The 26,181-nt window shown below is 35.8% G+C and overlaps 4 protein-coding genes and 1 long non-coding RNA gene across 12 annotated transcripts; 3 read left to right on the forward strand and 2 right to left on the reverse strand.

Moving 5' to 3' along the window:
* The first annotated feature begins 24 nt into the window (after positions 1 to 24).
* Positions 25 to 3,203, forward strand: LOC118438345. The gene is made up of 3 exons (XM_035858331.1): positions 25 to 1,669; positions 1,992 to 2,539; positions 3,012 to 3,203. The coding sequence occupies exons 1-3, from the start codon at positions 1,150 to 1,152 to the stop codon at positions 3,069 to 3,071; spliced, it is 1,128 nt and encodes a 375-aa protein (XP_035714224.1). The 5' UTR covers positions 25 to 1,149; the 3' UTR covers positions 3,072 to 3,203.
* Positions 3,204 to 3,555: 352 nt separating this feature from the next.
* On the reverse strand, positions 3,556 to 5,111 carry LOC110857849 (acetylcholine receptor subunit alpha-type acr-16). Its single transcript, XM_022106460.2, has 2 exons — positions 4,349 to 5,111; positions 3,556 to 4,241 (listed from the first exon to the last, which is right to left on the reverse strand). The coding sequence occupies exons 1-2, from the start codon at positions 5,109 to 5,111 to the stop codon at positions 3,697 to 3,699; spliced, it is 1,308 nt and encodes a 435-aa protein (XP_021962152.1). The 3' UTR covers positions 3,556 to 3,696.
* A 2,344-nt stretch (positions 5,112 to 7,455) lies between these two features.
* Positions 7,456 to 8,912, reverse strand: LOC110857850 (acetylcholine receptor subunit alpha-type acr-16). The gene is made up of 3 exons (XM_022106461.1): positions 8,280 to 8,912; positions 8,168 to 8,219; positions 7,456 to 7,997 (listed from the first exon to the last, which is right to left on the reverse strand). Exons 1-3 carry the CDS (start codon positions 8,910 to 8,912, stop codon positions 7,456 to 7,458), a joined length of 1,227 nt encoding a protein of 408 aa, XP_021962153.1.
* Positions 8,913 to 12,288: 3,376 nt separating this feature from the next.
* LOC110857785 lies at positions 12,289 to 12,974 on the forward strand. The gene is made up of 2 exons (XR_002548709.2): positions 12,289 to 12,449; positions 12,529 to 12,974. It is a non-coding gene; the product is annotated as an uncharacterized LOC110857785 (long non-coding RNA).
* An 8,433-nt stretch (positions 12,975 to 21,407) lies between these two features.
* LOC110857754 lies at positions 21,408 to 26,168 on the forward strand. Of its 8 annotated transcripts, none has more exons than XR_004836676.1 (5): positions 21,408 to 21,699; positions 22,094 to 24,057; positions 24,649 to 25,261; positions 25,324 to 25,389; positions 25,712 to 26,168. XR_004836676.1 is itself a non-coding variant. In XM_022106363.2 (2 exons), the coding sequence occupies exons 1-2, from the start codon at positions 21,523 to 21,525 to the stop codon at positions 22,709 to 22,711; spliced, it is 795 nt and encodes a 264-aa protein (XP_021962055.1). In that variant the 5' UTR covers positions 21,408 to 21,522; the 3' UTR covers positions 22,712 to 22,918. The 8 variants fall into 8 exon arrangements, 1 of the variants encoding a protein (XP_021962055.1); XR_004836679.1 differs by having other exon boundaries at positions 25,324 to 25,376; XR_004836678.1 differs by having other exon boundaries at positions 24,649 to 25,155; positions 25,226 to 25,261; positions 25,324 to 26,168.
* Positions 26,169 to 26,181: the final 13 nt, after the last annotated feature.

Here is a 26,181-nt window from a genome sequence, read left to right on the forward strand (position 1 = left end):
TCATTTCAGGTAAGATCATAAGTTTTTTCCAACCATGTTGTCTCTTGAAAACTTGTTTAGAATACTGCAGCAGAAATAAAACCATTTAAAGTTATATGCAAGTTAAATATTCCTTAATTTAAGGCTTTTAAAAACTATTCTCGATACTCAATATAACGATACATATCAAATCGTTGCCTGCGGAGTCAGTTTGACGCTCTGCCGTGTTGGTTACAATTTATTACCGAGTGGAAATAATAGTTTCAGAGAAATTCCTGGAGAATATTGATATACAAGTTCAGGACAAGTTGTAGCCAGCACGGCCACGGTAGAGTAAATATTATACGTAGTGGGCGTTCATTGCAAAATAAGTTTAAAAAAATTGCGAACTAAATGCTAGCCTTGAGGATATATAGGTATGTTTGCAAATCTTAGCAAAATTTTTTGCAAACATGCAAAGTTTGTTTTTTTGATAACGTTGCTAACGATGCGGGCTCGTAACGAATACCCCCAGTGATTGCGCTTAGTAACGCGTACTTAGTTATCATGTTACTTCAAGTGTCCATTATGTTAATTAGATTAGTGCATTAAATAAGTAAGTCTTTCGCTGTCTATAAATAGAATAATTTAGCTTCTAAGTTACAATGATTCACGTAAGCAAAGTCAATATTTGACGTAATTGTCAATTTGAGGAAGATATGTATATGTAGAGCGCTAATGAATTGATTCCGCGTTTATTTTGCTAAGTGCTCAATCTAATTATTTAATGCATATCAATTTCTAAATGTTTACATACTAGCTGAGTTTTCCTGTTGCATACTGCATCCCAGTCGGTTTACATTTTATGAAACCCGACATTTAAAAAATAACCCAAGGAAATACCTTTAGTAAAGGGAAATAACGTACACTTTCAATAACTTGGTGACAGTATCACTGTAGGAACTGCGCAATTTTACCACATGGTATCACATAATAATCGTACCAAAAAACTATTAAGAATTATAAGTACTAACTTATATAAAATATATTTAACTAACTAAATTATTATTATTATTATTATTGTTATTGTTAATTATTAATATTACTTAATTAACTAATTGATTAAATTGTCAATTAATATAACTCGATTAACGTCCTTAACTTAAATAATTACAAACTTATTTTCTAGGGATGACTCTCGTTCTAAGAATATCCCAATTTCTAGGCTACTTTCCTCGTTCTTTAAACTCTAGTAGAATTTTACCACGAAAATATAAATGGATTCGGTTTCTTTACTTTATCCCAATCCTTTTCCATTGCTTACTCGTCGCTGTAAATATTTTCATGGTTGCCATCTCCATAAAAATGCAGCGACAAGAAATCCATTCGCCAAAAAATCCTGGAACGGCATCAGCTTCAGTTCAGGTTTCTTTTGTCACTACGATGAAAGCAACGTGTCATATTTTCACGACGGTGTACATAAAGGTCGCGATATTATTGAAAGGGGCACAATTGTCGAAATTTTGCTCCGAATTTGAAGAACTTGTCACAAGCTCGAACCAATTAGTGGTACACAATTTTAAGAAGAAATGTGAAAACCGTTTTCACCCGAAATTTTGGATGGAGCTGTTTGCCTGGATGATTGCGTGCACCGTGTTCATCGGAGATATGTGGGACGTGTTTTTATTAAATGAAAACCGAAGTGCTGCTAGTAAGTTGATATGTAAATACATATTTTTCTGGTTTATACACTTTTAGAAATCTGGTATAGTCATGCAGGTAATGATTTCTCGGTAATAAAGTTGCTGGTATTAAAATTATACCGGTCCGTGAATATTTCCTACTCATATAGTAAAATTTTAATACCGAAATGACGAACGGTTACAGTACTAACAATGCGATCGGCGACGTTTAGCTCGAAATTAGTAGAGAAATCGCACAGATTTGCTCACCTCGATCTTTTCTAGACTGCTTTCCTTCTTTTATATATGTAAAATATTTATATTTTACAGCTCTGAAATTTTGATTAATAGGAAGGAGCATCTCACTCTTTACTATCGTCATTCCAGCCACTTTGGGCTACCTACACTCCATCTTCCCCCTCATGCTTGGCCACTATTTGAATCGGTACCTCGAGATTTTACAACGTTTACGGGAAAGCCCGGCTATCTTGGTCCAACTACGAATGCAGATTTATTCGCAAATGCGCCAAAACGTGAACTTATTCATGCGCATTTTTGGGACTTCGGTCGTTATAGATATCGCTCATAGCATTGGACGTGTAATATTTTCTGCGTATTTTCTGGCAGAATCTAGCGATCGACTAATACCAAGCGAGAGGGGGCACGTGGCTGATGCTGGGACGATCCTTTGGTATTCCTACCTGGTCTTCATGATTTGCAAGAAGGGGTCACAGGTGCGAAATTTGAGTGAAGACGTAATAGAAAAATTGGAAGACGACGCCAAATCAGAGTTTATTCTTGGAAGGGATCAAAAAGGTTCAAAGTCGGATAATCCAAAGTTGAAACAAATTTTGGTTCAGACGGATTACTTTAACGTGGATCTTGGACTTATTGCTCCGGTAAAGAGAATATTATAATATGCAAATAATTTGATAACAATATTATTATTACCAGCGGTCAGCGGTGAAAATGTGTGACCGTAGTGGTAAGAAATGTGTTCTCGAGCTGTTAATAATTGCAGTCGCTGAGTCAAGAATGCTATTATTGTGGAGATTTACTATCCGTCAGTAGCAAATTACTATAATAGTAATTTACTATTATACCATGGTTGTACCGCATGGTAATAATTTGTTACCGACTGATAGTAATTTCAACTCTGGTAATATTTTTTGCTTCCAGGTTGCACTTTTTACCAGTTCGGTAGCAAAGTTATTACCACTCGATAACAAATTCCTATGATGGTAGAGTCACATATGTATAACTAGGAACCGCTGGTTATGACCTTGTTATCGGAATATTTATGCGTAGTGTAATCGTGTTGTTAAAAATTATTAATTATAATTTGTAAATTTTCATTGTTTAATTTTGCAGATTGTTGGAACAGTGACGACAAATTTGATTGTTTTAATTCAATTTAAAAAGGGAAGTTAAACTAGTTAAACATAATAAGTGTATTAAAAAATTAAGTTAAATAGTAAAATACCTAACGTAACCAAACCTGTGTTGCATAAGATATGTTGCAAAGTGAATTAGGCATTAAAAATTAACTAACTAGATAATTAAATTTGTAAAAGCGCCCCATCTCGTATTGGTACTTTTGGGATAGTCGAATTTAACTAATTTAAAAAAAATTGCATATACGAGTGAATACATAAATTTTGTGATTTGAATCAAATTTCAATGAAACTTGATATGAATGACTATGAAAAGCTGAACAAAGGAGTCAAGTGGAGAGATTGTCTTACAAGTATCACTACTTAAAATAATGATGCAAATAATTATGAATTAAATGGTTTTACATATTCAGATCAACCTACATATATGTATGCACATCTGTACATACATGGCATATATTAAAATTCGATTGATTCGGCTTAATAAGTAACACAGAACAATTCGGAAATTATGAACTAAAACAATTACTACATATTTTGCAATTCGTAAATCATTGTTTGGTTAGGGGAAGTTGAAGTAATTATTAATATTCAATTTCTAGTGACTTTCTAATGCATGCTACTTTACACATATGTACGAACAGTGGGAAAATTATACATCTTTAGTCCTTGTGATACGCCGAGATCAGTAGAACTACAGTGGAAATAAATGCGAAGCAGATTGATATGACGAAACAAAGCCTTTCCACCACGACCGCTGCAAACATCCATTGTTCCCGTAAATCGTCCGCGATCACTCCAACAACTTCATTCTTAATATCGCGATACAGATAATTCTTTACGTTGTCGTTTTTATCATCCTTGTCTAATTTTCGAATCCTCCCCTCATCCCACTTGGGTACATTTATCCTTAGTAACCATGGCAACCACCGGAATAATAAGATCTTAGTTTTGCTCCCAATACTTTGCGGACCGTATTGACCCCTGACTCGTAGATTGACAACAATCGTGCTCACAACGGAGGAGGCAATGGCGAACATGACGCAATTAAAATATGTTCCCAACAACGGAATTCCATCCGATGTAGACGGCATGGATGCAGAGATGACGTTGATGAAGACGATCAAGGAAAATAAGACGGTGACACCGAGCGACAATTTTTCGGTGGAATCGGGCGGAAGTGTGAATCCAAGTACGGCGAGAAAACCTGGATGACATACATATGCTTATTTATTAGATGTGTTATACATTTTGTGGCGGAATCTTAACATTTACTACCAAAATACATATTCTAGCTTTATCCCATTAACTTACCGATAAGTCCCGCCGGGACAATCAAATTAAACCAGTAATACATGATCTGCCTCTTGATCGTGACTCTGAACAGGACGGACAAATAACCCTCTTCACAACACTCGTACCTCTTAACGATCCTTGTGACCGTAAAAGCCACCAATTTCCACTCCCCGTTCGCCACATATTCTGACACGTCGACAGGATCACTAGTTTCATTGTCGATTTGCAGATCAATCTCCCGCTCTGAATAGGTCCAACTGCCAAACTGAATATTACAAGTCTGACTGTCAAAAGGAAACCAGGTCACGTCCATTTTACAGGTTGATTTAATAATCATGGCGGGAACGAAGATGATCATTCCGTCACTCATAACGTTAAGGTTTTGGTCACTCCGATGTCGAGTGGACTGAAACATTTGCTCATCTGCTGTATTGTGCAGGACGATGTCGGGATTCCAGACACGATTTGCTGGAATATGGACCATAGTAATGTTATGGTTCTCCAAGGGATCCCAAGTAAGGGCTACATCTGACCAAATGTTATGTAACCGGGCATTGATAGTGATGATTTGGTGTTTTTCGTCAACTTGAACAATTTGTAGGAGGGCCATCCCGATCCCGACGGTAACTTTGGCATCATATCGGGCCACTGGTCTGGTCAATTTGTTATAGTTGGTAAGGATCTTGTCGATTATTTTCCCTTCCTCGGGCGAGGCGAAGGAGGATTGAGGCAAAGCTTGGAGGGTTGTTAAGGCAACAAGGATTCGAATATGCAAATTCATTTCGGGTATGAAAAAGTTAGGTTTGTGAATTTTATAATTTCATTCAAACTTTATTAAATTGTATAACACAATTTCCACAAAAAATACTGCTATATTTTGATATCTGAACAGTTTACGGTCAATTCTAGTTTCAGATTCCTCTTTATCTAGGCTTCCCGTACATATGTACATATACGAACACATACTGAACTGTTACATATGTCGGGTAGTAATGGTATCATCATGATACGATTACTAATAAATTCGCTTCACCTCTTGATAAAGTTGATGAGAGTGAAAACAAACAAATTATACTTTCCATCTTACCTGCCAATATGCATTAAACAAGGAAAATATTGACCAAAGAAATTAAATTCGGTGTTACATATGTATGTATGTAAGTGCATATACATATATACACATTTAGGATCGTTGTTACATAGTTGTAATCACTACAATTAGAGTACTACAGAGGAAATTATGTTGCGTACTAATAAATTAAAAGGTAAAATCCTTAAACCGAGACAAAGATATGTATGATAAATACCAATATACTTTTTGCCATGATAACGTTGAGGCATGGACCAGCCGTCATGAGCTACATAATTTATGGATGGCCCCTTAAATAAACTATCAATCATAAAAAGTTTAACTTCAATTGCGACAGAATGTCCTTTAAATAGCTAACTTTGGTCCCAAATTCACTCAGAGTTCAGCAGACAATTCACACACTCTGGGGTTGGAAATAATTTTAATTCAGAAACATAAAAAGTGTGGTATATTTTTTGGATTTCAGAAGGTGACGGTTACTTAATTAATTTTTAACAAGTATAGGGTGGTTCAGAAATATGGTAACAGAGAAACTAATTTTCTCTAAAATTCATTAAAATAACAGGCAAAGTTCCATTTCTACATTTTCTACTGAAATTATAGTTTCATTATTACCATATTTCTGAACCACCCATTTACATCTCGTGAATTACTTTGATTTTTTGAAGTCAACTTTAAAATTATTCAGACCCACGATAATTTACACATACGAGAATTGTACTGTATTTATATTCTCGTATATTTTCCTTGGTGTGAACATAATGGGTCTGCGTATGTAAACATGCGCAAGTCAAATTTATGTATAAAAACTACAGGTTAAAATTTTTTTATTGTAGTAAAATTTCAAAAAATTTTTTTTCTCAGTTTTTTTTAGAATAAAAAATTCCTGTATCACGGAAGTTTTAGTAACGAACTCCTTATTACGTTGGGGTGAAAACAATCTAAAATTATTTAATTTTCTCTGAAGCAGTACATCATGCACCGTAACAGCAATTCATTTCTTAAACCTGAAACTTTTTCGAAATTCCAGATTCAAAATGGCAATCATGCACCAATTTGTTCGTCTTCTCATCATTCTTACTTTAACCGGATCTTTTTTTCCTGGACGGGTAGACGCTATCCTCGGTTGCGCTTGTTTGGCGACTAGCTGTCTCGGCTGGAATGATACCCGAACGTGCGGCACAAATCAGTGGTTGTTCGGGATTCCAGTTTTTACTGGAGGCCAATGCAAGTGGGTTAGTGACGAATGCAGGTTCAAATGTCAGGGTGGCTTAGGTCAGATTTGTATATCCATTTGAAAATATGTAACTCATGGAAGATTTCATGTACGGTGTAACTTATGCTAATTAATCAACGGAATAACTAACATTTATTGTTTTATTTAAGCCCATACTCAATTACTGCATATATCTACATATTTATAATGTTTAAACTTGTAATGTTTAAATACGTCATACAAATATTCAAGACGGGTATATGATTTCTATGAATAAAAACTATGTGACGAGGTCTTATGAAACTTTCATTAAGTTTTAAATTTTATTGCGTCCACATTATCATTTGATAGCATACAAAATTTAAATCATATTTTTGCATGTTGCATTTTTTGTAAACAGGTTTACTTATCATGAAAATCGGAAAACGTCTAAGTTTGTCAACGCCACTACGTACATAGTGAACTTTATTTTGAAAAAAATATGGTCCATGGTCCCCCACATCTTCTGCAGCCACTGGAAGAAACCATCGAATTCTGAATTGTTGTACGTCAATTACATACATCAAAAATTACTAAAATTTTTTTGGCGATTAAAAAAATAATGGTCACGTTCAAAATAAATTTCAACTTATGTAAGACATCGAAATTAAGTTTTTACACAGCAGTAATAATCTACTTTTCCTAAGGATTTGAAGCATCATTCTTTTCAGAATTACTGACATACATATGTAGCATGCAACTTATTAAATTCCAAGTTTACACAATGTAGGAATCTAAGGTTATCAGTCATGTTGGTGAATCCCTTAAATTTCCCACCAACTAATCACTGCAAGATGAGATAATTAAGATAACTGTAGAAACTAATGCGAACAAAATGGATATGACGAAACAAAATCTTTCTACCACGACCGCCGCAAACATCCATTGTTCATTTAAGCCAATTATTTCCGGTTGGGGAATTTTATTTTCATCAAGATCTACCCTGTTTCTAGCGGCGGTACGTAATCCACTATCTTTCCCCAGCTTTCCAATCCTGACATGAACATTTTTCGGTACATTCATCCTTAGTAACCATGGCAACCAGTGGAATAGCAAGATTTTAGTTTTGTCCCCAATACTTTTAGGCCCATATTCTCCCCTGATGCGTAGATTGACAATAATCGTGCTCACAACGGAGGATGCAATGGCGAACATGACACAATTAAAGTACGTTCCTAACAACGGGATTCCGTCCGATGTGGACGGCATGGATTCAGAGATGACGTTGATGAAGACAATCAAGGAAAACAAGACGGTGACACCGAGCGACAATTTTTCGGTGGAATCGGGCGGAAGTGTGAACCCAAGTATGGCGAGAAATCCTGAAAATAAATTGGAAACTCCATTGGATAAGAAACTTTTGGCATGTACACAATAATTGCATAAGCAAACTGATAAACTATTGCCCTAACTTAAAGCATAAAAACTTCGAAAATCTTATGAATTTCTCATTTCATAGATTTACTATCACACCATTTCAAAATGTTCTCACCTATCAGTCCCGCCGGAACGATCAGGTTGTACCAGTAGTACAAAATCCTTCGCTTTATCGTAATTGTAAAAATTATCAAAATATAATCTTTTTCCTCGTAACTAACTATTACCCTTTTAACCGTAAATTCAACCAATTTCCACTTCCCATTCTCCGTATATTCCGACGTGTCCGCTGCTTCCGAGGTATTGTTGATAATCCTGAGATCAATTTCCTCCACTGAATACGTCCAACTTCCAAATTGGACTTGACAACTCTGTATGTCGAAGGGAAACCACGTCACATCTATTTTGCAGGCAGATTTGATAACCATGGGAGGCACGAAGACAACACGTCCGTTATGTTCGATGTAAACGTTCACCTCACTCCGAAATCGGATTGACTGAAAAATGTCCTCATCCGCGGTGTAGTGGAGGAGGATGTCAGGGCTCCAGACACGATTTGCTGGCAGGCGGACTACGGTAATATTTTCGTACTGTAATGGGTCCCAAACGAGGGCGATGTCAGTCCAATAAGTACGCAGCCATGTGTTTATAGTTAGAATTTGATGTTTTTCGTCCACGTCGATTATTTGGAGGAGAACCAGCCCGATGTCGATGGGCATCGTGACCTCGGGTTTGGTCACGGGACGGGTGAGTTTGTCGTACTTGGTGAGAATTTTGTCCATAATCTGACCCTCCGTGGGGGAACAAGATGATAATGATGTGGTCAGGATGATGATGAGGAAAAGGAAGCAGAAATCCATTTCATGAAAGGACTGTCTGCTTTTCAGTGAACTTTTCTTTACATTACACATATGCATAGAAGGAAAATTGTTGAGTGTTCTGAAATATTTCGTAAATTTTAAGTTTGGTAATATATATTTAAATTTGCTTGTTTTGTGTGTATTTATGAATTTAAATCTGTCCTATCCTATGACCAAAGAGGGGGTTTAACTTCAAAGTGGTGGATATAAATAGGTATACATAAGTACGTATGTAAATACATACATCTACATATGTATACATACGTACATCAACTAAATAGATGCACACATTTTGATTGGGTGATTGTATCGAACAAATTATTTTTGTCTGTTTTTTAACTTTATTGACTCCACTCCAAATGTTGACTTGACCATTAAAGTGTTACATAAGTGGATATTAATTTGGTAGAAATTTCCTGGCATAAGTAATTGGTAGCGTTACCGAATCACTAATTAATTGGAAACAAAATTATGAAAATTGTTTGAACACAAATTTATATGGTATTGATAATGTGTCAATTCTCAATATGTTAATTAAGTAGGAGCACACGTTTATGCATTACATACATATGTATTTAAGTACGTTTGCTTAAGAAGTATCCACAGATTGGAATTGGACAATAACGACGAGGTAAGTGGTAATCGTCGCCAGCATCTGCACAATTCAAATGACATATCAACAATTTTACTTAAATTCAATGTTATTCCATCAGTATTTGTACTTACGGAAAGTAACAAACGCAAGTCCAAGCTAATTGCAGAATTTTCTATGCAAATCGGATCCAATGCCGGAAGTGAGACAGTTTTCTGCTCAGAACGAAGTTAGGAACATATACATAAATTATAATAATCTGAAAATTAATCTTAGTACCTCAAATCGTTCCGTAAATTTGACAAACTGTCCTCGCCTAATTTCTTCTTTAAAACGTGAATATTTCATCATTTTACAAAACATTTGGCTCCCCTTGACCAAACCACTTGCTGAATTCGATAACAAATAAAAATACCAGACTGTAATCCCCGTCTGCACAATGGTTACACCTCCCAAAATAAAAGTGTCCATTTTAATCGCAACGTACACAAAGTAAAAGGCGTAAAGAAGATATACGAAAACATAAATGACATTGACATTCAAAAACGTGGAAAACAAGGCTGTAAACTTGGTCACACTTTTATCCAGCGAAATGTACACGCCAATCACATCATGCACTTTTATCCTCTCATTTTCCAAACATTTCAGCAACTTGTGTATCCCAAAGTTATAACTTGACACGAAATAAATTAAGCCGTGGAGTGAAAACCCAGCAAAAATTATATTGAAGGAATACACCCAATTTGGTATGGAATCCACAAAATTAATTCTGTTATGAGAACCTCCCATGAATAACACGTACCCAACAAATAACCCAATTTGCAAACAAGACGGAGCCAAGTGGATAATTAAGTGGAGAAAAATTACAATTCTGGAATTTCTGATATGTTTTTGGGAAGCATTTTCAAAATTGATGTCCAGATTTTGAAACTTTTCCACCAACTGGACATAGTTGTTCCAGAATGATACAAATTCAGCACGCTTAATTAACAAGTCCACTCGCGAAAATAAGGGGCAAAAAAGGCAGCAAAATCCCCACACTTGGCTGGTAAGGACGATCGTGTTGTGACCTTTGTTTGAAAATTCTACCTTGGCTGCATTGTTGACATCATTGTTGCCAAGAAGGGTGGAAATTGCTGTGGGGAAAACAGAGGCTACGATTAGAAAAATGATCCAAATTGTGGAAGGACACAGATGCCAGGCAAGTTGAGAAACTGAAACTGTGTTTGACGAGTTTTTAAGAGATAAAGGGAAAAATCCGGAAAATTGTAAAATTCGGAAGGGCAAAAAAGCCCCAGAAAGTAAGAAATTTTTTCTAAAATTGAGAGAGGGGACAGTTTTTACGGGGAACTTTGACTCCATAATTTGTATGGAATTTGACCCCATTTCTATATCTTGTACGGTGGTTTTTCTTTTTGTGAAACAAAATTAGTAATTTGTTTAATGAGACAAACGGCTAATTAGGTATTTGGCATTTGGGCGTTCCCAAAAAGTTTCCCGACCTTTTCAGTCATGTTTTTTACACACGTGTGTTTGCTATTCAATGAACAGTGAATTTATGTATGTATAAGAATCAATTAGTTTTTTTATTGTTTGGAGCAATATTGGTTTTAGTCGTTCGTTGTTACGTATACGTATGTATGTACATATGTATCTGTTTATGTGAATTCATACATGTATATAAGTAATTCTATGGTAATTCGTGTTATGCATATAAGGAGACAAACGTTTGGGAACTTTGACATTTTGTAGAGTCCGGTAATTGCATCATTTTAAACACTACTTCATCATACCACTTATTGTTCAGGTCACCTGGAACCTAGACTGGTCCATTTTCATGCATTTACACCATATGCGTCTAACTTCCACGTTCCAAGTACTTTATAAGTAATATGCATATATTTAAATACATAAAAATGCGAGCGTAGCTTTATGAATATCTGTACGCACTGTTCACTCGCTTTATGCGGTTAAATAGAAAATAGTAACCCATGATAACCCTCACATATCTATATTAAATTGATTTAACAATACGCCTTCAAAGTTCAGCTTAGCTAATAAATATATCCCACCTCTAAGAAACTACTTATGTATGTATGACAAGATCAATTTGCATTTTATTCCTGGAGGTAACACACAAATCTTATTTGTCTGGATATCAAATATATGATCACGGTGGTGTTAGGGTTTACAAACACATAAATAGCATCAGCATCACAAGTCAATATAAATACCTATATCTTGGATACAAATATCTATATACATACACATTTGTACATACATTATACACATACATAAGTAGAACAAGCCTCTAGGGTTCAAGCAAGTTTTGCGATATGTCAATCCAATCTTTACATTTACGTAAAGATTCACCCACAGATTCTCGGAAGGTTCAGATTTCCTGAGAAAACTGGCCGATTTTATAAACAACATAACTGTACATAAAAGACCTTTTCTATGACTTCCTTCTTAAAATCTGTCCTTAGTAATGTGAAGTCTTATTACAGACTTATTACGTATGTACATACATACTTCTGAGCCAGAGATTTTGTATACCTTTCATAATTTTTCACCTTAAATTCAACAACGACCAAAACAAGGGAAAGGATCTCTCTTGGCAGGATATGGGAAATTCAGACGAAGGGTCAGTTTTTCTGTTGAAAAAGCCCTGCGTGAACGATGTGTTTGATTTCATATAGTGGACAGTATTGTGTCAAAGTCAGTTAAAAGTTCCAGCTTTTTTATGCATAGCCTCTTCCACTTAAAGACCAAACACTGCATACATTTCATATCACAGTTTTAAGTCCTCACTTCCCGTTGAACATCTCGACTGCTTGGTAACATAAAATCGGTCCTCCTGGTAGAAAAGTTGATAAAAGTTGAAAACTTGAAAGCGTATCACACAAAAATGTACTGCAATCTGAGGACGATTGAATTTCTTAAAAGTTAGTGAAATTAATTCTTTATTTTTACCAAATCATGCACTTTGTCAAACTCTAATCTCAAATTTCTTATATTTTCTAGGCGTATTTAAGAAAAATCCACCGCCTGCTGAGGAAACGAATCCTCCCACGTCGAGTGAATCTGAACCTAGCACGGCGACAGATTCACCATCACCGACTTCAACCTCTGCACCCACGCCGACATCAACGAATGACCAACCACAAACAACCTCTCCAGATTCTCCTTAATCCAATCATGTAAATGTAATTTTTCCCCTATTTGGTAACAAACTATTACGAATACGGCCTAAATTTTGAGTGGCACATTTTTCTGATTAATTAATGTCTATCATTTCTACAAATTCTACAAAAAAATTTCTAATTAAGTAATTAAATTTTGTATTTAATTCACGACACATGCTTCGTGGTTATATATGTGAAATTGGAAACTTGATTCATTCCACAATTTCACTTGGGTATTATCAAGTTAATGCAAAATAAATTCAATATGTAAGATAATTTTCTTTAGACCTTGTTTTTGTTTTTTTTGTACACTTTATTACCATGATAAACGCACTCTCAAATTAATTTTTATTTTTATTTATTTTTTCAGCACACAGCACACAGCACATGCAAAATCTTTCTCCGTCGCTTAAACCTGCCATTATTCACCCTCATCTTTCTCAAAAACTCCTTCGACAATGCCGACCCCTTGGACACAACCCCCACGGCGAATGACTCGAGAATAAAAGCAATCAGGAACACGGTACAGCACAAAATCGAAAGAACAATGGACATCTCATACCCTGGCATAAATTGCATCAAAAAATAGTACAGGGCAGACGTGGACAGTAAAACGAGATAAAAATGGTGCAAACACACGGTGACAAATTCACGGGCCAACTCACCCTGCTGAACTGTCATGATTCGAAGGCTGTTATAAATTCGAACCGATAAGTAAAATGGCAAGTTTCTCTCTGCAGGAATAATAAATACGGTCCAGAGATAGAGGACAATTACGCTGTAAATCATTACCGTTAGACAAAGCCGGTAATAGGCCAACATCATCATTCCGCCGATCCAGGTTGTGCTTCCGATTATAAATCTTAGCATGATTAACACTCCACAGTTAGTGGAGACCCTTTGGACAAATGCATAGTATGGGTTAAGATCTGAAAATGTTACTAAAAAAGCCATAAAAGGAGTTACGAAATCTAGAGCAAAATAGAGAATTGCGATAAAAAATGAAACTTTAGCTTTTTCTCGGGCACATCGGTGAGCGTGTAATAGGTTAGGAATGCTTTGTTCCGAATTGCGTGTAATATCTGAAATTTAGTGAAAACAAATGCATACAAATAATTTGACACCCTTAATATTAATAGTCGGGGTATTCATTCGTTGTTCGCATACATATGTAGTTGTCATATTTGTATTTAATGCGTAAAAAAACTTTTTTCGCAACTGCATAAACTTTCCTTTGGAAGTATTCCTATGTTTATACAAATATTCCTATGTTTTTACATAGTCCGTAAAGCAGATTCACCAACTGTAAGCAAAACTACTCATATTTTTCTTTAGTTGACTTTTGAATGTGTTTGTACATAGTTTATAGTCATGGCAATTTAGTCAATTCGAAACCAAAGTTTTAGACAATTTTTAAATTACTTTACAAATGCATCACGACAAACCTGTCCGCATTTTGTAAAACATAAAAAGTTACTTTATCATGCGAACTTGTCATACCGATTGAATACCCCCATTGCGATTTAATAATTACGAAAGGTGTATACGTTGCAGACGCTTTTCCAAATTTGTCAACGCCTCGTAGCAATTAACAAATTTTGTCAGACATGAAGGTGAACTCAGAAACCGAGAGAAAGGAATGATCATCCAGGCCAATAAGGCAATCAGGAAAGTAAAATAAGTCCTTGTTAAATGATCAGTGTCGTATTTAATGGGGGCAGTTTGCACGAGTCGGTAACATTGGAGCAGTATGATGGGAAAGAATATGAAACCAAGTGAGAAGGTGCATAGTTGAAAAGTTCTAAAGACCCTAGATTTAGGCGGGACGGGATGCGCGGTTCGAGATTTCTCATCCCAGAAAAAACAATACGCGCGAAATAGCGAGTTTCGCTGAGAAGCGCGAATTGCGCTGCGAAGATGGTACAATCCTTCGTCATGCCACATATTTACTTTAGGCATTTGAGATGTTTGTTGTTTGTAACTATTTGGAACACTGATTTCAATGAAAGTAATGATGACAAATTGTGGGGGGATCTAAATACATCCTTTTCCTGTGTTTTATCTATACATTATACGTACGTACGTATGTACTTATTTACGTGTTTGAAACGTACGATTCACTTTTGCGAGTTGTTGAGAATTATACTAATTAATTTACCATTGGTACATAATTACATACAGATACATATGCAAAAACGTTCATGTACGCGTATGTATTTACTTGAATCTATGTACATATGCCTGGACGTACATACATACAAATACTTAAATATCAGTAAGTTGAGGTTTAATAATACGCTTTGTTGCCTTAGGTTCGAACCTTAATTATATCGGTGAAAAATCCATGTAGGAAGTATTTAGAGCTGATTATCTTGGGGTTGGAACATATTTATGTACATACTTATATAACGTCGTAACTTCAAAGGTAGTTTGCTTTACTACAGGCCAGACACTAACAATAAGTAATAAGTACCAATAATAAACCGTTACAACGCATGTAACCAAGGGGTGAAAGGAGTGTCATACGTCAATGTGAATATCAAATTGTTCGAAAATTTGTTAAGATTGACACTTCTGACGTGTTTTCGACTTTTGTGTCTTATTTGTGTCAAATTTAACAGTTGATAACCCTTATGTCACCTTTATATGACCTCTGAGGTCAAAATGGAGGTCACCATTGAATTCGGGGTTAAATTTCAGTTGAAATTGAAATAGATATGTCCTATGACCTTTACATGACCTCTGAGGTCAAAATGGAGGTCACCATTGAATTTGACATTGAAAAATAGTTAAAAATGACGTGTCACATGTCAAAACTGACAAGTGACACTTTTTCGTCACTTTTCGTCACTGTGACGATGTCATCGTCACAGGTGACGTCCAAACACAAAAGGACATGAATTTTCGAATTCCTCGTTGAAAATTAGTTAAAAATGATGTGTCACATGTCAAAACTGACACGTGACACTTTTTCGTCACTTTTCGTCACTGTGACGACGTCATCGTCACAGGTGACGATGTCACAGTGTCCATCTTCGAACTCGTCCTGTCCATTGACGTTAGGAGTTTACGTTCAAAATTTCAAGTGTCTATGTCTTTTCGTTCAAAAGTTATCGGAGCTACGGACAGACAGACGGACGGACGGACGGACGGACGGACGGACGGACAGACAGACAGACGGACATAACGATCTTATAAAGGGCTTTCACCCCTTAATAATGAACAAGTCTGATTACGGTGGGGTATCGCCCCGATAATATTAGATGATATCAAGCTGAATAAGTCCGATACGTGTACATAAATGTAATACAAATGTATATATGTATATATGTGTATATATCCCTTGATGAAAATCTATATATGTAGATATATATATATGTATAGTATTTACAAGGACATGAGAAGTTCAAAATTTCAATTCGCAAAAATATGACAGTATGTTATTATCAATAACGGATTAAATTTATAGTAACATTTGCTTAACTGACGATGTCAAAACATACGAATTTATGAACACGTGTATTTATAGATGTATGTATAAATGTATATAAATATGTACATTTGTACACAGCTACTTACTTATGTACTCGTATAATTATATAGTGCAAACAAATATAAATGCATAAATATGTATTTATATGTCCACATGTAAATTTGCAAATTTGAAATACATGAAGAAATTGTACATGTATAGCCGAAGGTCTAAGGAGGAGAGTACGCCAACCTGATAATGACAGATCGTGATGTCCTTTGGATATATGGTAGTACCCCCTCTGAAAGCAAAAAGTGTGAAGCGGTTTGATGCCATGGCCCAATTTACGCCTGTCACACCCCTTCGAAGGCGCGCCCGATGCCAAACTAGCTGCACTAAAAAATTCGCCAAAAATCCAATTTTCTTCGGATTTTCATAATAGTTACATATTTATGATCCCAAATAGTTTCTTTGTCATATCAGATATCAATCTGAACTATTTTGGAATTTTGAATTTTTTCAAGCCATGCCCTTTTCAGGAAATATTCGAAAATATTGAAAATTTCTGAAAAGTTAATTTTGCAACTGAATATGATAAAGGGACTATCTGGGATCACAAATATATAATTATTATGAAAATCCGAAGAAAATTGGATTTTTGGCGAATTTTTTAGTGCAGCTAGTTTGGCATCGGGCGCGCCTTCGAAGGGGTGTGACAGGCGTAAATTGGGCCATGGCATCAAACCGCTTCACACTTTTTGCTTTCAGAGGGGGTACTACCATATATCCAAAGGACATCACGATCTGTCATTATCAGGTTGGCGTACTCTCCTCCTAAGGCCCGTGTAATGCTTGTCTTACAATTAATCACAATGCAGCTGCTGCCGTGTGTATTATTTAAATAATCTTTAAGCATAGAATAATTACAGATATTCCTTCATATTGTTGATGGAAAACTTCTCACTAAAAACTGAAACTATGAGAGTTATACAAATTTCACTTTTAAACTCCAATTTATTTCATTTCTAAGACTTGTGCACTTATCTTATAAATACTTTTCTCCAGTCTTTCAAAATATGTTGAAAATTTTGTTGTTTTTTTATTTTTCACAGAGAATTTAATTGTATCCAAAAACTAAACTAGGTAATTTATCTCTATACGTTCAAAAATAACACTTAAAGATTCCAAGGAAGTTTGAAAATGGGTAAGGAAAATGTTTAATAGTGCACACATGCAATTTCATGCAAACTTTCAGCAATCATAATGACACCTTAGCATATGTAAAGGAAAGAAACGAAACATTTCACAAAGCCATTTACAATGAATTATTCTTTTTTTTGTGAAATCTTTGCTGAATACATTTCTTTGTTATACTTTTATTTTACTTAACCTTCATAAGTACATATTTAGTACATACATACATATTTCTTGAATAATAAGTCTATAATACTGCAACTTATCCTTTTTACTCCTGCATAAACGCGAAGCTTAGATTTTTCTATTTTATTGTGCCACCGAAATGGAACAGTCCACATCCTTCCTATGCAATATTTGCATTCTTTTAAATTTCTTTGCCTTAGTTTCACCCGATATTAGTGAGGCAGTTGATATTTTGAAATCCAAGATAGATTCTCAATACCAAGAACCATGTCTATTAGTGTCATGGGTTTCCAAAAACGAGCCTTACATCATCACCCATAATTACGCAAGGATCCACACTTACCTGAAATTCAATACTAATTCAACTTCCTCTCTCAAACTGGTAACTCCAATTCTTCCAAAGTTTTCGGAACCGTGCAGCCTCATAATTTACCGACATGGAAATATTACATCGTCCAAATTTTCGAAAAATTCCCTTATAAATTTTCATCATAATCTACCCGGTGGAATGCTACATAGTTATCACATGATTATTATAACCCGAGTAGAAGAAGAACATTTCATTTCCCCCGAGTTTTCTGCCCCCGCACACTTTCGACAATTTACCAATCACATTCTAGTTTCACCAAAGTGCTCATTTTACGATATGGATTCAATCTGGAAGCTAAGAAAATTTCCAAGCTCGACACCTCCAAGTTTTCGGGACAGAACAAATTTTCACCAAAATCCTATGATTTGGGCGTTCATGAAATCACGGAAGAGAAGTTTAACACGGAAAAAATTGCTAAGCTATCGCGAGTCTCGATCCACCTTCGACCAATCGCTATCCTTCGTGACGCATATGAGTCGCTGGTTTAACGCGACTCCAGCTGTAAACGCGAAAAGCAGCGATTTTGGTTTTCGCGATGCTAAAACCGGGAAATGGAACGGTGTCGCGGCAGAAATCATTTCCGGTCGAGCACACGTTTCCAGTTGGCTTACCCTTACTCGAGACCGCGCAAATGGTATGCTTTTTACGTCAGTGGGATCCACCGATGGGATTATTTTCTTTACGGCGTTGGCTAAAACGGGAAATGAGAATCCGATCGGAAATGTCTTGTGGGGGTTTGCAAAATCTGCGGTTTGGATTTTGGAGATGGGAATGGTGGTGCTGATGGCAGGAGTTGTGTACGTGTCGTTTAGGATGCGCTCGAAAGGTAGAGGAAACCGGGGGATAGGATTTAAATATGTGGCTTACGTCATCGGTGAATTGTTAAGGGCGACGCTTGATCAGCCTTGTACCAAGATGTTTAACGTGTAAGTAAGCCAACAACGTTAAGATTAGAGTTATTTAACGATAATACTTCCATCTTTTTAATGTGAAAATGTCGTGGATTTTTAATCTCTAATCGTGTATTTCACATTAAATCATTGAGGGTATTCATTACGAGTTCACTTCGTTACCATGGTTAACAGTTCGCAAGTTTGAAAAAAAAAACATTTGCGAACTTTGTGATCTCCATGGCTAGTACACATGTTTTGCAATTTTGACGACTTTATGCGACCTCGTAATGAATACCCCAATTTTTTACCAATGCAATTTAGCGGAGTCAAATTCTAATCCATCTTCCTCCCCAGGTTGGTAATTCGTCCATCACTCACCCTAAAACTACTCGTCGGTCCTTGGATAATAGGACTAATCGTTTTAAATATCGCGCTTAGAACAAAGCTTGTTTCTAGCCTGACTAGACCAATCATAATCCTTCCACCCCAAACTTTTCAACAATTGGCGAACTCACACTATTCCATAATCTTTAGTGGAATCAATGATACCACGGCGGGACAAATTTTTACATCCCTGAAAGATACCCATATCGTTCAAATATTGAATAAGAAAATTGTGGAATTTTCGAGTCTGAAAAATTCCGTGAGTTTTATTAATTTAAAATTTTTCAGAAATATTAGCATTTTATCAATTGTTTAGTCTTCATGCATGTCATCCACTCAATATGGTCCATCCGTCTGCATGATGACAAAAAGTGTCGGGAGCGGTACAGCTAAGCGGGAATTGACGTCACGAAGCGGGAAACCTTTATTCAAACCGGCATCCGAGCTACTCGTCTCATTCTACTCGGTAGTGTATATTTCCAAAGAGATGCACCACATTAAAGGTAATCGTTACAAAATTACCCGCTATTTTTTGCTACTAAATTTATTTTCATGAAAAATTTTCTCAGAAAAATTTTGCCGCCGCGTCCTTGCCTTTACGGAGTCCGGATTGCGGCAACGTTTAATGACGGGAACTTTTCCAAGAAATAATACCGGAAAAGCTAAAGCAGTACGACGTCATGAAGAAGGGGAGTCATATCCAACCGAAAATGAGGTGTCCCATTTGGACGGATATGTCTGGCTAAACTCTTTAAACATTGTCGTACTTGGGTGGATTTTATCAATTTTGGTAATGCTAGTGGAGCTGAGTATACCACAATTTGAAAACTTTTTGAGGAGGAGTGAGCAATTGTGGAAAAATTTAGCAAGCGCACACAATCAGAGTGACAAAATTCATTCATATTAGATATTCCTTTGTGTATTTATTAAGGGGTGAAAGCCCTTTATAAGATCGTTATGTCCGTCTGTCCGTCTGTCTGTCCGTCCGTCCGTCCGTCCGTCTGTCTGTCCGTAGCTCCGATAACTTTTGAACGAAAAGACATAGACACTTGAAATTTTGAACGTAAACTCCTAACGTCAATGGACAGGACGAGTTCGAAGATGGACACTGTGACATCGTCACCTGTGACGATGACGTCGTCACAGTGACGAAAAGTGACGAAAAAGTGTCACGTGTCAGTTTTGACATGTGACACATCATTTTTAACTAATTTTCAACGAGGAATTCGAAAATTCATGTCCTTTTGTGTTTGGACGTCACCTGTGACGATGACATCGTCACAGTGACGAAAAGTGACGAAAAAGTGTCACTTGTCAGTTTTGACATGTGACACGTCATTTTTAACTATTTTTCAATGTCAAATTCAATGGTGACCTCCATTTTGACCTCAGAGGTCATGTAAAGGTCATAGGACATATCTATTTCAATTTCAACTGAAATTTAACCCCGAATTCAATGGTGACCTCCATTTTGACCTCAGAGGTCATATAAAGGTGACATAAGGGTTATCAACTGTTAAATTTGACACAAATAAGACACAAAAGTCGAAAACACGTCAGAAGTGTCAATCTTAACAAATTTTCGAACAATTTGATATTCACATTGACTTATGACACTCCTTTCACCCCTTGGTTACATGCGTTGTAACGGTTTATTTGTATATGGTTTTCTGAATTGCTTAATATCGTATTTGGCAAAAATTAGTTGTCAACAATAGATGCGGACATGTATGTATTTATCATATAATAACGTATTTTTAAAATTATTGCCGGAATTCAGGTATTCTAGTTTGTGAATTACCATACATTAGTATTTAGTAAACTTGAATTTCTACCTACAACAATACAAATGTATGCAAATATTTATGTTGACCCATATTTTCATATATACGTGCACGTGCTTAGAAGGTTGATTTTTTACAATTAGACATTAATAAATATGTACCAACTCAAATGTTTTAAACATTTTTATTTGGTCCCAATTACATATGTGTAATTAATGTCGCATTTAACAATCACGTTTTATCATATTCTTAATTAATTCTATGCAAATTTCGCCAGCGTGTTTTTAAACAAAGGATTTTCCACCACGACCACAATCAATGTGTATGTAATCCAATCCAAATAAATCTCGTATCTTTCTTATCAATCGTAAAACTCGCAGAAATGTATGTGTGACTATGTATTTATGCATTTTCCCTCCCGTGACCACACAAACATATTTATCAGCACGTCTGTTCTCTCTCACCTCACTTGTGGAATTGCATATTGTACATAGCAACAAATTATTTTATATAGTTCTAAATAATACTTATTAATCTCTGCTAAGGAAACATGTCCCCCAAAATTAATTCCCCACAAAAACCCCATTTGAAAACAAGTCCCTCAACTACAAGCATGTCAAATCTTTCATATCTCCAAAAACAACGCTTGTACAAACAAATATTTCTCAGAAAAGGGAAACTTTCCATGGCATCATCGTTATCTCAAATGTTTGCAAAATTTTCAATGGTAAGTAGGTAATCACAAGTATATTTTAACACTGTCAAATTAATAAAAGTGATACATAATTACTATTTTTGTTAAGTTTTAAGACTTAATGTTTGCTTTAAGGCATATGACACTACCAAAGTGGTGTTTATAGCTCGGTATAAAGTTTTACCATTTCTACATGAAAATTTCCTGCAGAAATTTTTACGGAGAGCTTAATTTTAATACCAAGGGGTAGCAACTTTAATTCCGAGAAACCAATACATGTGTGACTTTACCAGATTTCCAACAGTGCTTGTATAAACGTACCTATATACATGTGCAAATCTCTTCAGGAGTTTATAAATTTGCACACTTTCGCACACTGAATTGTTTCAGCCCAAATATTACTAACGTCTTTCTTCCTACCTTTCAGCTCTGCCTAGTCGAACTAAAATTCAATCCCGACTCAATAAATCAACCGGATCCCACCCTTCTCGCTATTTATGTCGTCACCACATCAATCCTCATCACGCACACGGTCATCCTGCACCTCGCCCTGTGTCACATCGACACCAGTCTGGACCCCATCATCGCCTCCTCGAATCACTCCATTGAACACTTCGACTTTGACTGGATCCCGTTTCAAGCCCTCTTTTTCACCTGGGATGGCGTCTACGTGGTCGGAATTTGCGGTGGATTTTTCCTCTTCACATTATGCTTCATTCTACTCTTGTGGATAAAATTTGTCCAAGCAGGCAGTTATCTGCCCTTCGTGGGGATGATATTTATGGGACCGGTTTTCCTCATCGTTTGCATTTACGGGATTGTCCTCTACATACGGGAAAAGCGACAGAGGGGAGAAGAAAGAGCGAGTGACGTGACGACCTACAACGTGAGGAACGACGATTTGGAAGTTTTTGCCATAATATTTTGCGATAGGTGTAAAGTGCATGTCGAAAAGTATTTTACTGGAGAGGAGATGTTGCAAATTAATGATATTGATGTCCCCTGCTGTAAGTATAGGAAACGGTTGTTTAGAAAATTAGAGTAAAACTGTAACACTTCCAAATTTTATAAATCGTTTAATTAGTTTCAGTTTTTGTACGATGAACTGTTTTATATTCTGGATTAGATAAACTCAATGAATAAGAATGTATCCTCAAAAACTATTATTTGATGATTACTCCAGATCAAGATGATGCATGTAAGCATATCTTGTGTCTTCCGTGGGATAATAATACATAACCCGTTGTGAAGATATTTCTGACCAGATTATTCCGTCAACATGGTTAAGTGATATGTACTGTGTTGAAACGTTTAATAATTTCAAGTTTTCTGTAGTGAAAATTCACGACATTCACCAAACTAAGCGGACAAGTCACATAATGACTTGTCCATTTAGAAGGTAATAAAATAAATTATTTTATGATGTGCCGGATGAATTTCCATTCATCCGTCAAAATTGAAAAAAATTACAAATATTTATGACTAAATGAAAACGTAAATATAATACTCACCGAGTTGGATAATATATATGAAAACAAAATCAAAATAGATTAGTTCCATGGGAGCATGGGACTGAATATTCTGTTAATCTCTTACTTCGTGCCTAATTTTTATTAAATTTGTAAACGACTGGGAAAATACTAGGATCCAATCTTTTATTACTTAAATACCGACTTGCTAAAACATACCATTAACACTGTGAATGTATACTCGTACGTATGCATGTATTTTTGAGCATATGTACATATACATATGTACATATGTGACGACAATGTATGGACTTGCGGAATCTGCTTTCAATTAGATTACTACCTTCTTATCACCAAGCTCATACGCAAACTCCACAAAAAGTCATCATCCATAGCACACGCAGGTAATATAAATTAGTATTTATGTGCATACTTATATATATTCATAAGACAACGGCTACACCAATCGAGCATTACTAAAATTTACCTACCTACTTAAACATGTATGCACGTATGTCCCATCTGATCGCTTATCTTGTCACCTTTACCCAATAAAAAAATGCAACCAATTAACGCGTGACTAATATATGCATGCAAAACCATGCAAATGTACACAAATATGTACATAATTTAGTTGTTCCTGATCATTAACTCGCAATGTGTGGACCAGAAGGACGCAAGCAGACAATTTTGCGTACTGCATAAGTTTTGCGTACCCAAAAAATTGAACCCTAAAACTCGAGATTATTTCAAAATGTCTCCAAATATTAGCACTTATTCTTATCAGCCCTTACCAACACAATCCTCAGGGTCAAAGTTTCCTCGTCATGACAAGACCCGGATTTACCAGCAAATATTCACGAGGAAAGGGAAACTTTCAATGGCATCGTCCCTGTCACAAATGTTTGCCAAATTTTCAGTGGTAAGTAATGTAGTCAAATATGTACAAATATAAGATATCTCATGTGAAATTCATTACGAGTTTGCTTGCATGATCGCATCGTAAGATATTCTACTGTGAAATTCACGTATAAGTAAATAATATGAACTCTGCACTCTTAGGATTAAAAGCCCAGTATTAAAATAATACCAAGCGGTACTCATATATGACTCTATATACAAAAGAGGTATTGCTAAGTAATACCGTATAGTAATATGTACTAAGCTCGGTACTAACGTTTTACCATATCTATCTGCGACAAATTTGTTGGGACCGATATAATTGTAATAAGTATCAAGCGGTAGCAAATACCAAATCAATACCTGGCTGACTATACCCGATTTCTTGCAGTGTAAAGATTCACAAGTTCATTATGTAAAATATTTGAAAGCCAATTTTTAGAATTTTTTGACGAAATTGCGAAATTTGTAATGTTTCAAACATCTAGCTCATAAGCAATTAAAGACCCTCAAAGACTAGCTCACAAGGAATATCCTCATTATTCCAATCTCTACAAATATCGAAATTCTTACAAAATCATAATCACCAATGTTTTCGCTTATTTTTTTCCAGCTCTGTCTTGTCGAAATAAAATTCAACGCCTCCTCCAAGCACCAACCGGACCCGATGCTTGTCACCGTTTACGCCATTGTTACGTCTCTCTTCATCGCCCACACGGTCACTCTTCATCTCGCCTTGTGTCACATTGACACGAGTCTGGATCCCATCATCGCCTCCTCAAATAATTCCATCGAACAATTCGACTTTAACCAGCTTCCTTTTCACGCTCTCTTTTTCAGTTGGGATTTCGCCTACGTGGTCGGAATCTGTGGTGGATATTTTCTATTTAGTTTGTGCTTCATTCTCCTCTTGTGGATCAAATTTGCACAATTTGGAAGAACAATTCCCTTGTGGGGATTCATTTTCATGGGACCAGTACTCTTAATCGTGGTCATTTATGCGATTGTGTTGTACTTGAGGGAAAAAAGACAGAGGATGAGAGGAGGCTAGACAAAAAGGAGACTGGTAAATTATTGTGAAATAATAATTCACTCGAAGGCTTGTAGCTCAGTAAACGGGGTAAACTTTAGAAAATTATTTTTTACACACTTACTTTTTATGACTATTTAACATGTGTTAATTTACGTAGATTAAATTTGTATGCTGATTTTCAGCGTTAATTTTTGTAAGTTTGTAAACCTAGTTTCACTTTATATGGGGATATATTAAATGAGCACGTGGTCTTAGCGGCTGGAAATTCTGTCACCGTGTGTATGAAAAATGCTTTTGGAATCCTAAAGGTAAAGCCTGCAGGTAAATTTTGCAAGTTTTGCAAGTACATACATTAGCGTAAATTGGCCCATTAAGTGCTTACAAATTATGTAATCATCAATCCCCAAAAATGAATATGTGAATGTACAATTCCACTCATCCGAATCGCGTTAAATAAATTTAATTCTGTTAATTTTTTCGGTGTTCAGTCAATCTCTCAATAAATACGAAATTACACTGAAAACTGTGCGATTTAAGTGATAATTAAGTACTCAACTTATTTTTAGACTCGCACTAAATGAAAGAGAAGGATTTATACCTATTTTTAGAACTTATGTATAATCATTACCTTGGTTTTGTGAAGGTTCTTCCATTGTCGGACCCAGCTTGCACCAGTATCTCACGGGTTTTTAAGAATGGCCAATATTACAAAAAGCTAAGAATAGCCCAGTCAACAAAGGTGGGATGACTCTTCAATATTTTATTTTATTTCATACATATGCCGGCCGGCACATAAAAAATATGATACTCATTCAAATCTGTGAAGTACTTCGTCCCATCGGAAATCATTAATTGCCACCGGTTTCGGTAGATTTGAATTATGAAAGAAATTGTAACAATGTATATAAAATAGTAAACCAATAAGTTGGCTTAATTTGCAAAACTGTGCTAAACTTATTTGGCACATGGTAAAATTTTATTCAAGGATTAAATAGAAACCAGGATAAAAACGTGACAACTTTGTGACATACTAACCTTTAATTATTTATTAGTTCAATCATATCGATTATTCTTAATTAATAAATAAAACAAAATAAATATTTTACGTGTTAA

This window comes from Folsomia candida, unplaced genomic scaffold (assembly GCF_002217175.1).
Source record: "Folsomia candida strain VU population unplaced genomic scaffold, ASM221717v1 Fcan01_Sc019, whole genome shotgun sequence".
Lineage (NCBI taxonomy): Eukaryota > Metazoa > Arthropoda > Collembola > Entomobryomorpha > Isotomidae > Folsomia > Folsomia candida.